The sequence below is a fragment of the Eublepharis macularius genome, chromosome 18 (assembly GCF_028583425.1).
Source record: "Eublepharis macularius isolate TG4126 chromosome 18, MPM_Emac_v1.0, whole genome shotgun sequence".
NCBI classification, from domain to species: domain Eukaryota; kingdom Metazoa; phylum Chordata; class Lepidosauria; order Squamata; family Eublepharidae; genus Eublepharis; species Eublepharis macularius.
The window spans coordinates 33,952,977-33,965,079 of record NC_072807.1 but is presented as its reverse complement, the minus strand read 5'-3'; the positions used below and the strand labels follow the sequence as shown (position 1 = coordinate 33,965,079).

The following is a 12,103-nucleotide window of genomic DNA, read 5'->3' as shown; positions in this document are numbered from 1 at the left end:
ACAGCAAGGAAAGAGATGGATGGCTGCAATAAAGGCCTTACATATTATTCATTTCCTACTATCTATCACTCCCTAGAGAGCGTTTTTTGCCTCTCACCAAAATGAATAGAGCAACAGGGAATTGGGGAGGGAACAGAGATGAAAAAGCCACGTTCTTCCCCCAAGTGCAAAGGACAGCATATTGCATGTGGCTTTTAATAAAAACGATAAGAGATCTGACTCGGGAACGGCTTTTGATTTCTCGTAGAGGGAGTTCATTTAATTCAATTGAACTTGTGAAAGGGAATCGAGCCCAGCTGAGTCAGTAACCTTGGGCTTGAGAAAGGCCTAGACTACAAGGTGGCCTCTGTACCAAAGGGTGAGCTATTTAGGGCATGGATGTCCACTGTAGGATTTCCAGCCTCCAGGTGGGGCCTGGAGATCTCACAGAATTACAACTGGCCTCCAGAAAACAGAGTTCAGTTCCCCTGGAGAGAACAGCTTTTTTTGGAGAATGGACTCGATGGCATTATACCCTGCTGAGGTCTTTCCCTTCCTCAAACTCTGACCTCTCAGGGCTACACCCCCAAATCTCCAGGAATGTCCCATCTCAGAGTTGGCAATGCTAAACGGGAGCTAATCCATAGTGATCTGAGGGCTGAAGCAGACACAGAGTGGGAGGTTATGATTTGCTCTCTTGGCAATTTTGACTTTCCTTAAAAAATTGTCACTGGTTAGGGGACTGCGAGGTAGATTTGGACAGTAGAAAAAGGGGTGTCTCTATGGGCCAAGCTACAAGTGACGAATGACACTTGAGCAGCAAGTGAACAGACTCACGTCACATGTATTCCTCCGTTCACTTGTCCTCCACTTGATCACTACGTGATTGAGGGCCAAGCTACAAGTGACGAATGACACTTGAATGGCAAGTGTATTTCTCCCTGTTCACTTGCCCTCCACTCAATCCACTTGCCATTCAAGTGTCATTCGTCACTTGTAGCTTGGCCCTAAGTGGAGCGCAAGTGGAGTGCAAGTGAACAGGGAGGAATACACGTGAGTCTGTTCACTTGCTGTTCAAGTGTCATTCGTCACTTGTAGCTTGGCTCTATGTTTTCCTCTGCAGGGCAAATAAGTTTTTTTTGTAAGGGTTTTTTTTTTTTAAATGGCATATGAGGAAGGGTTAACCTCTTCTTTCCAATATTATGGCTCTGAAAGCACAACAGAATGAGATATGTTCATCAATCGGCCTGATACTTACATTAATTACAAAAGTAAAATTAGTAGTTGCAAAACAATGGTAGGCAAAGTTTCAATAGATGGGAAAAGCAAGATTCGGGTCCAGTAGTACCTTAAAGACTGACTAGATTTCCAGGGTATGAGCTTTTGAGAGTCAGAGCTCCCTTCTGAAATCTCGTACCCTGGGAATCTAGTTGATCTTTAAGCTGCTACTTGACCTGGATCTTGCTCTTCTACTGCAAACCAACATGGCTGCCCACCTGAAACTTTCTTAATAAATGAGAAAGATTGATACTCAGTGGGGGCTGTATAAGGGGCCCCTCCTGAGGCTGCTACCAGCTCTTCTACTTCTTGCCACCCTGCACAATTTTCTCCACCTACCCCTCCTCGCCCCCATATTATAGCCCTCTTGTCCTTGTGAATTTCTCAGAAGTGCCTTTTTTGGCCACTGGATGTTGGACTAGATAGAATTAGAGTCTGATCTATAGGACTCTTCAGAGGCGACTCTTCCCTTGTGACTTTTCTACCTATCTTCCTTGCTCAAAGCCCAAGGCATGGATTCCTCAAAGAGGAAGCTTTCACAATGCAAGAAAAGCAGAATCCCGTTTCATGAGCGTCACAGCCAACAACTGGAAATGACTGTGAACATAACCTCAGAAGAGCAGGCTGCTGGTGCTCAAATGGTAAGAATTAAGCAAGGGAAATAAAGCAATTCTATGAGCTTTACTACCACAGAAAATATCAGGGTGCAAGGCAGGTTTCGATGCTTTCCATTAATCTTTCCTGAGCTCCTCAAGGCCATCCGAACCAGGGCTGCTCCTCAGACATGACAGTTAGTTCCTAATTAACTTGGCAGCCTTGCCCCACTGCTCCTTCCCTGCTTTGATTTGGTTTTTGCTCCACTCCCGATGGCCAATGTGTTTCCGCTCCGCTGTTTGCACAGGTGCTGATTAAAACAAGGATTATTCAGCCCAGCTGTTGGATTCTGCCAGCACCTGTTGCTGCAGAGAGAAACTGAACTCAGCGTTACCGGGCTGTGGAACGTCATAGAGATATTGGGGGGGGGGGCATCAATCTCCCTCTACAATCTTCTTCCAAGAATTCTCTCTCTGCCTCCACTCTTATTGACAAAGTGATGTGCTGCAAGCAAATCAGAGCAGAGATATCAAAAGGATATAGTATAATCATGGTTCAGGAAAGCGCTTCTATAAAGAGAATGGGACTGTGGACTATACCACTGTGCGCAGGGGTCATTTTGTAGAAAAAGAGCGGGAGGAACTCATTAGCATAACTCATTAGCATAAGCCACGCCTCTTGCCATCATCGGAAGTGTGTCATTAGTATAACTGATTTGCATATGCCACACCCCCTGACATCACCTATTCTGGCTGTTTTGGACCCAATCCTGGCCATTCAGGGCCGAAATTGGACCCAAAATGGCAAAAAGGGGCTGAAAATGGCTGAAAAGGGGCCCAAAATGGGCAGGATCAGGCCGCTGATGAGCAGGAGAGTGATCCACCACCTGTTAGAAGCCTGATCCGGGCCGTTTTGGCCCCAATCCAGGCTGAAATGGGCCCAAAATGGCTGAGAGTGAGGTGGGCGGGGCCACCTGACATGTGGAACTGCGTTCCTGTGCGTTCCCCGTCAAAATGAGCCCTGGCTGTGTGTATATCATCTGTTTGCTGTATGTATTATCCTAATCTCACTGCATTTGCATAATACTATTTTCACCTTTTTTAACACGTCACGTCTAATACTTTTTGCTTTGTTTCAGATGTCTGTGATCCGTGTCCTATTGCATTACTTACTAGACATCTCATCCTGTGGATTGCATTAATTTACTGTGGCCGTTTCCTCACTTCCTTAAAATAGCGGCACACTCCCGGAATGCTGGCGGTTTCTTTGCGCGATGTTTTTTTAAAACGGATGCGGGGTGTTTTTTCAGCACATATCGCGCGAAGAAGCAGCCAGCATTCCGGAAGTGTGCTGCTATTTTAAGGAAGTGAGGAAAAGGTCTGTGTAACTTGCTTTATAAGAAAAGCAGACTATCAACCAAGTAAATGAAAGTGCAGAGCTGGCAAACAAGAAGATATTCTTGTGCTGGTTTCAGGATTAATCTGCATTTTCCTAGAGTTACCAGATCCTCTTGACAACCAGTAGGGGGTGGGAGGACTTACCAGGTCACACAGGGGCTCACCGGTGATGCCATCAAATGCTTGGTGATGCACTGATGTCACTCCCATGGGCCTGGAAGTGACATCAGCGCATTGCTGGGGGACATCAGGGACGCTCTGATATTTGGGTAAAACTCTATGGTTCTCTGAAATGCTGCAGAAACGACCCTCTACTTCTATATTGCATGGGGCTCTTGAACAATAGGAGGAAAATAGTTGTAGGCAAGTGAGGGGCAAAATAAAAGCGACCCTAAGGACAAAAAGTATGTCACACACTTATTTATGGGATTCAATCACAAGTTATGGCGAGATCTATTCACTTACATGGTTTCCCCCCCAAAGCATTAGGATTAGAGATCTTTATGAACAATAATTCACACAATAATTGTTATCCACAATGACTGAATAGAACTTCCATGTTCAGAGGCGATCTACCTCTGGATACAGCTGCAGGCAAGTAATGCTGAAAATATAATAATAACGAAATGAATGAAATCCTGCCCTCAAGTGATAGCTGACTTATGGAGACCCCTGGGGGGGGTCATGGCAAGAGACTAACAGAGGTGGATTGCCCTTGCCTGCCTCTGGTCTTCCTCAAAGTCTCCCAACCAATTACTAACAAAGGCTGACCCTGCTTAGCTTCTGAGATCTGATGAGATCAGGCTCACCTGGGCTATTCAGGGCAAAGCATATAATATTAATATTCAATTTATATACCACCCTTAAGGACAACTTAACGCCCACTCAGAACGGTTTACCAAGTGTGTTGTTGTTATCCTTATGACAATCACCCTGTAAGGCGAATGGGACTGAGAGAGCTCCAAGAGAGCTGTGACTGACCCAAGGTCACCCAGCTGGCTTCAAGCGGAGGAGTGGGGAATCAAACCTGGCTCTCCAGATTAGAGTCCTGCCGCTCTTAACCATTGCACCAAACTGGCTGTGGCCTCCCTGTCTTATTTGTAAAGCTTCCAGGAGCAGATTGTTGGTCACTGTGGGAAACAGGGAACTGAACTAGATGGACCTCCAGTCTAAGTGCTCCTTCTTCATTCTGCACTTTCTGTATATCTTCTTATGACTGAATGAGACCTGCTCTTTAGAAAAATCTCCAAGTGGCTATCTTCCATCAGGAAGGCTTAGAACAGACATCTGAAGTTTGTTTACGGTACATCAAAAGAAAGGATGGTGTAGGAAGGAGGGGTTGAATAACCTCCTTTAAGGAGGTTAAAGAAACAAAATCTGTGGTCTTCCCCAGTGATTCAGGTTTAATCACTGCTGGTGGTGGGAGGAGCCTGACCAGGAAAGATTCTCATGGATTTCTGAAGTCATACAATTTGGAGGGGGCTGAAAACAAACCCTTCCCGACAACCAGGAAGCCACTAAAGAAGGTCGTCAGGGCCTCATCAGTCTTTGGGACAGCTGGGTTAGTCTGTTGCAGAAGAAACATAAAAGAAGTCTTGTAGTGCCCTAAAACTGAAATGTTGTTTCATGGGTTACTTCCCCATTCCCTAGAAGTCTCCCTGTACAATTTTTATTATCTAAACCCTGAAATTTCACCCAAACAGAGACTCCAATCCAAAGCAGCCGGTGGCAATTATTACAAAGTAACCTGAGAGAGATGAGTCTAGATCTAATAGGGAAATTATTTAAGATCAGGGATGGGACTAACAAGAAAGAGAAAAAAGACACTGCTCCAGAATATGGGTTAGCAAATCTGAAAGCCAGACATCATAAATAACATCTTGTTAAAGAAAGCCATCAAGCTCATGTTACAATTAGATGCACCATCGACTCTGAAATCATGGCAATTAAACATTTGTTCAAGCCAAGTTTTTTTTTTTTTTTAAAATACAGGCTCCCCCCTTCACCATTCCCAGAAGCGTTTCTGTCCATGCTTGGAAGTTTACCCAGGTGAGTAAATTCTGCTCATTACAGCTGTGAGGCAAAATGAAACGAATTTGGCCCGAGGAGGTCAGGAGAGCCCCCACTCTCCTAGCTTTCTGCAAACAATGCAAAACCACATTATTCAAAAAGGCTTTTGTATTGTAGGGAGGGGCTCTCAGATGCTTCGCTAATGAGTTAAGGACCATAGACTTCACCACTATGTTGCCTTATGCACTAATTGTTGTCTTAAATATGTGATCCTATGAGCCACCTGTGCTTCATGTTGTCTAATGTCAGCCCTAGAGTTGCTTATGTTCTGTTTCAGCATTTCTTCAACTCTGAATGGGATTCTTGCTAATGCCATGTCTTTGTAAAATTGTGTTTATTTACCCTATGGCATTGTGTATGGAAATATCCTTGAAATTGACTGTACTAATCTCACACTGTGTAATCCACCTTGAGTCTCAGTGAGAAAGGCGGAGTATAAATAAATAAATAAATAAATAAATAAATAAATAAATACCAGTTTGTTGGCAAACCCTAAACAGAGTTACTTGCAGCTTTCTAAGTTCATAGAAGTTAGTGGTCTTAGTGGGGTATAACTTGCCTAGGTGCCTAAAAACGAAACAAACAGCAGGTTTTTAATGAACGTGTGGATTTAATCTCAGCCTCGTCCTCTTAAATAAAGTGCAGTTGCTGAAAACAAATGGGATGGTCACCCATGCCAGTAAAAGATAAACAACTTTGTATAAACTTGTTTCTTATTCATACTTTCTAATTTAGTAAACTGTTCGGGGAATGGAGAGGTAATTTTCGGTTTAATTTATTTCGCCATTACAGAAAGAGAAAGGCTTCTAAGAACGAATTCTTGTAATACTGCCTACTGCTAATTAGCTAAAGCAAATTCTCAAGCGGAGGAAAGGGGAGATTTCTAAAACCTTTTTGTTTAGTACTTTGAATTACCAGGAATTTCGCTTTTATAATAAAACAAGCCACCAGACCTTTATACAATCGTTCAGGCTACTTAAACTACTGTAAGTTTTAAAAGTTATTGTTTAGAAGCAAGGATGACTGGTTAGAAGAACATTTAAAAAAATAAAGAGAACCAGAGTTCAATAAAGGGCCAGACTATACCAAGAAGGAGAAAAACAGTTTGAGACAGTAAGACAAACAATTACCTTTCTGCACTCAAGGTCTCCCGCAGCTGCGCTGGCTAAGTGATACGAACTTGCTCCACGGCAGGTAGACAAAAGTCTCAATAAGGGCTCTGTAATGTTCAAAAGACACAGGCAGGGTAAATTCGCTGATGTATTCCTTTCCTGGTTTAATCCACACACCCCCAATAACAGGGGTCCGTTCCCCACTGTTCAGGGTTTGGAGAGGTACATGAACCCTATACTCTGCAGCTGCTATTTCCAAGACTCTCCTAATCTGATCAAGGGGGTCCCAGTGGAGATACAATCCAGCCATGCACACTTAAAAGGCAAAGTTCAGTTCTGGAAGATCTCTGCAGTAGAGGAACTTTATCCCCACCGCTCCTAAAAGAGCCTGGCTGGGGGCCAGTCTGGGGCTTAGAAAATTAAAAACAACCAGCCTATTTCCACCCCCTTTTCTTTGATTATTCACCACAGTTCTGGAGAGACAGCAAACTACTTACCCCCCACCCAACCTCAAGCATTCGGTCCATTCTTCTATTCTCTCACTAATTCTGCCGGCCTGGATGTATTGTAAATCGTGCCAGAAGCGGCATTAACCACCTAGTTTTTCTTTTGTGGCAAAAATGCTGTGAATCAAAGCATCCATACAATGGATGTGCGTGCACTTTATAAACTGTATCATCATATTACTCCACAAGACTGCTGACTGACTAGAACAAGGCAGGTTTGGCCTGCTCTTCAACCATCAACAGCTATGAGATTCACAAACTCTAGATGTTATCACTTTCAAATAAGGTTTCCAAGTTCCAGGTGGGGGCAGAAATTCTCCCAGAATTACAACTTATCTCTAGAGTCCAGACTACAGAGATCAGTTCCCCGGGAGAAAATGGTGGCTTTGGAGGGCAGACTCTATGAATCTTCCTTCCTCCCCAAACTCTGTCTTCCTCAGGATCCACCCCCAAATCTCCAGGAATTTCCCAACCTGGTGTTGGCAACCCTACTTACAAATCAAGTAGCTGTTAGGCACAGGAGCAGATGGCGCTTCTGCAGCTGGCAACCTTAGTTATCAATCTTGTGAAAAGCCTGGAATGCTACACGCCTGACCAAATTTAGATTATTTTCTTTATTGTTAGAGCACCATTAAACATTTAGGGCAGCCAAATGGAAAAGAAGGTAGCATTCCTGTACTTCAGATAAAGGAGGAGCAAAGCTTTTTTCTCCCTGATAGCTGACAGGGAAACACACACATCCCACAATTCTCTTTTTAACAACAGATGGGTCTACAACTTTAGCTGCTGGTTCCTGTGTGTTCCCAAAACTGTGTCAAAGTGACAGGTGAAAACCATGCTATGTTTTGTCCTAGCCAACTGGCGATCCTAGCTGTATTGCATTTTATCATTTATCACTGAAGCTCATCCAGTGGTCTTAGCCTTTTCAGAGCCAGTTTGGTGTAGTGGTTAAGAGCATGGGACTCTAATCTGGAGAACCGGGTTTGATTCCCCACTCCTCCACTTGAAGCCAGCTGGGTGACCTTGGATCAGTCACAGCTCTCTCAGAGCTCTCTCATCCCCACACACCTCACAGGTATTTTGTTGTGGGGATAATAATAACATACTTTGTAAACCACTCTGAGTGGGCATTAAGTTGACCTGAAGGGCAGTATATAAATCAAATGTTGTTGTTGTTGTGTTGTTGTTGTTATTGCATTGGTTCATAGTCTTGAGTAATGGTGTATGAGTCACCTTGAGGTCAACTGGTTGAGTGTAATTTTTAAAATCAAAGCAACAGACATTTTTTAAGGTAAATTTTTCTCCTCAGGGTATTTTCTGAGGTAAAATTTTCTCCTCAGGATATTTTCTGAGGTAATTTTTTTCTCTGCAAGGTATTTTCTGAGGAAAATGAAGGCCCCAGTTAGGCGGTCCTTTCTCAAAATGAAAATCCCTCCTACTTTAGTAATACCAGGCCACACTGAAGTGACTCTCTTTTCTACTCCGTGTACACAAGTTAGTTTTTTGCCCAAGAAATCTTTCTGTGCAAGCCCACATTTTTTTGAGCATTGCTGGTATTGTTTGCTGGAAGACACACAGCTCTTTGCATCTAGTTACCAAGGCTCCTTGCAAACAAACTGAGAGGAACCCTTGGCTGCTTCCTCGACTGCTCTACCTTTCTTCTGCAATCTCTGTAAAGGGTCTGTCTTCTAGTGACTGCCATTGTACAGTTCGTTCCTCTGCTGTAGAGCCAGAAGACTCCTTTTGCTACCACCTGGCAGGTTGCTCCTTTCCAAGATTTGGCTTTGTCTTGGTTTCCCCCCTCTCACCTTGCCTCAGATGAGACAATATGCTATGAATGTCCTCTGGCAGTGAGAAGCAGGTTCTTGAATAGCAAGCAAGAAACAGGGCATTTTGGAAGAAGGCTTGGGAGACTGCAAACAAAGGAAGGACTGTGTTTTGGCCATGGAAAGTCCCTGTTAGCTGAATTGCTGTAGCTCTTGCTAATGGTGTTTGGGTGAGTGCACGTGGATGGTGCATGGTAACAGGGCTATTAGGAGCTTGCTGAAAATCCATTTGTAGCCAGTGTGTTCTCTACTGCTGTGGTCCCTGAGGAATAATAATTTGCAGCCGGTGTGTTCTCCACCTGCAGAACAACTGTTTGTAGTCAGTGTGTTTTCCATTGCAGTGGCCCCAGAGGAATGGATGGTGCATGGTAACAGGGCTATTAGAAGCTTGCTGAAAATCCATTTGTAGCCAGTGTATTCTCTACTGCTGTGGTCCCTGTGGAATAATAATTTGCAGCTGGTGTGTTCTCCACCTGCAGAACAACTGTTTGTAGTCAGTGTGTTTTTCATTGCAGTGGCCCCATTCGCTTGCACCATGGCCAGCAAGGTAGGGGAACCCCGTGTCCCAATGACTTTGCAGAAGTCCCGGTTGAAGGCTGAGGAAAAGATCTTGGACTTTGACTTTGAACTGGTTAACGTTCAGTTTAATGAGACGGGGAGATATGCTTTGAGGCTAACAGTGGAGAATCCACTGCTTGAGGGGTCTGGAGCTGGGGTGCAATTGCGGGTGAATTCAGAAGACCCTCATTATACCAACACGGCCACAACTGATGTCATTGAGCAAAGCAACCTCAACGACATCTATGCGTTTGAGAAAAGGCGGTTCTTGTTCACTTTGCCTAAAGGTAAGAAGCGGGGTGTGGATGAAGAGTATGTGTGTATCCTGCCCTCAAGTCATAGCTGACTTATGGCAACCCCTGGTGGGGTTTTCATGGCAAGGGACTAACAGAGGTGGTTTGCCATTGCCTGCCTCTGCAATCCTGGTCTTCATTGGAGGTCTCCCATCCGATTACTAACCAAACTGACCCTGCTGAGCTTCTGAGATCTGACGAGATCAGGCTCATCTAGGCTATCCAGGTCAGGGTGTGGATGAAGAGAGAGGGTGTGTGTGTGTGTAGAGGGGGGACATTCTAGGTGCTCCAATCACCAGAATGGATCAGAACAGATGATTTTATGATGTGAGGAATTTCAGGGTCAGATATCGCTCTCTGGTTTCAGCATAGCCATGCTGTGTTACTTGTCCACAGAAACATAGAGCTGGAAGGGACCCCAACCTCCTGCACAAATAGAAGATTAGTCAAATTCATGGAGGAGAGGTCCATCGACAGCTAGTAGCCATCTAAATGGAACCTCCATCTTTAGAGGGGGTAACCCTCAGGGCTTTTTTTCTGGAAAAAGAGGTGGTGGAACTCAGTGGGTTGCCCTCGGAGAAAATGGCCACCAGCCATGTGACCATTTTCAAGAGGTCCCGGAACTCCATTCTACCGCGTTCCAGCTGACAAAAAGTCCTGGTAACCCTTAACATCACAGCTGTGGGTCAACAACAAGGGGGCGGTGGATTTAGCCTCTGCTCTTTGCTTTGTAGGCTTTCTGGGGTTATCTGGAAACCGAGAGAGATAGCTCACTGGTTTGATTTGGCGCAGCTGCTAAAGTACTGCGAACTCCAGAAATGGTTTCCAGGTTACTTGTTTTGTTCAACTGCTTTTATTTTTGAAGGTGGTTTATTCCTGTCAATATGAGCTACCTCAAGCATTCCTTGGCCGTTTTCACACGTCTTACCAGCTCTGGTACGTCACACAAAGCTCCCTCAAGGACAGCATCTTCCTGGCGCGATTTCGTGCGAGAACCAGGAAGTCGCGCCAGGAAGACGCTGTCCTTGCAAGAGCTTTGCGCGATGTACCGGAGCCTGTAAGATGTGTGAAAACGGCCCTTGTGGCAAGGGGGGCCAATATTTATTTAAAATAAGTAGATGGAGTTCCCTCCTTCATGTCCGTTTTGGCCTTTGATAAAAGTAGGAACCAGTATTTGGGAAGGCAGAGTTACCGCTAGCTACTTTCAGAGTTCTATGCATACTAAAGGCTACTAACAATGAGAGTTTTATCAACCAGGGTTTTGCAAAAATGACAAAAACCATGATGCCCGGCTCCGAATTGAAGCCTTACGCCTCCGTGGTGCCTTGTTGAAGAGTAGCGTGAAGGCAGGAGAGAGCTTCTTTGCTATTTATCCCCGCACCAACCAGCCTCGGATGAATCTCTTTGCTAGCAAAGATGAGGACCTGTACCGGTACAGCGATATCATGGCACTGTTGCGTGTGAGTACGGATGACCTGGCAATGCATTGTGGGAGGCTGGCTTACACTGTGTCATTTCATGAGCACCGGCCAATCACCAAGAAGGAGATGCCAAGCTCTTCTCGCTGCTCGCCTTTGCCACCCGCCAAGCAAGATGAGACACATGGTCCAGGAACCAACTTCCCAGCACCCTTCCAGTCTTTGGGTATCCCACAGCAGAGTTACTCGGTTTCAACGCCAGAGCCATCCCCTCGGCTTTCCTCAGCAGTGGAAACTCACTCATACGGAGTGCGAGATTTCAAGGTGAGAACTGGTGTGGTTTCTGCAGTGAAACATTTTGTGCTAGTTGGGAAGGACAGAGATAATGATGTGTGGCGGGAAAGTTTAGTCTAGCTGTCAACTTTGTGGTCACTTTGTTTTCTGGGAATACACAGTGTGGCTTGTGCTTCATGCCCAATAAAACTTTCCAGTCTTTCAAGTCAGGTTCAAGGTAGCACTTAGAAAGGGAGTTTTCTTTAGATGAGAAAGCACTCGAGACTCAGTGTTTTTGGATAAAAATAGCAAGGGTAAACAGGCATTTTGGATGCATGCAGGTAGGCAGTGCTTAGTTTAAAATAATCTCAGTCGCATTACCTTGCACACCCAAACCAACCTAGTCTAGAATATCATTTTAAGTTCTTATACGTCTTCTAGTTCAAAATTGATTTGAGGACTGAGGCAGGCAAGAGTCTCAGATTTGCATTTTAAGGGCTTGGGACAGCCAAATTCTCCATTGTCCACCAGATCATAACAAAGTTTAAAGGATGACTTTGCGGAACAGAAAACATAAAACGTCTCTTCCTGACAGCCGCTTTCTGAATCACCTGAGCCTTGGCAGCAAACCTCTCTAGAGATATCGAAAGATTTCGCAGATGAAGGGCTTCCTTCCTCTCTGCCATCCTCTTCCTCGTCGTCTCCAACTATTCCAAGGAGATTACCAAGCGATGCCAGTTTACATCTCCCTTCACCAGGATACAGCCCAAAGTTGTACTTTGAAGATACCTTTTTCGGA

General features: G+C 44.7%; 2 protein-coding genes across 2 annotated transcripts in view; one reads left to right on the top strand and one right to left on the bottom strand.

Moving 5' to 3' along the window:
- STRA6 (signaling receptor and transporter of retinol STRA6) overlaps positions 1–6,689 on the bottom strand; it is a 47,485-nt gene extending 40,796 nt beyond the window's left edge. The window contains exon 1 of the mRNA XM_055002666.1: positions 6,449–6,689. The gene's annotated coding sequence lies outside the window, so the exon portion shown is untranslated. The remainder of the gene's footprint in view (positions 1–6,448) is intronic.
- Positions 6,690–9,297: 2,608 nt separating this feature from the next.
- The window catches only part of CCDC33 (coiled-coil domain containing 33), a 156,158-nt gene continuing 153,352 nt past the window's right edge, over positions 9,298–12,103 (top strand). Inside the window, exons 1-2 of the mRNA XM_055002307.1 lie at positions 9,298–9,607; positions 10,871–11,355. Of these exons, the coding sequence (XP_054858282.1) occupies positions 9,298–9,607; positions 10,871–11,355 (795 nt within the window). The remainder of the gene's footprint in view (positions 9,608–10,870; positions 11,356–12,103) is intronic.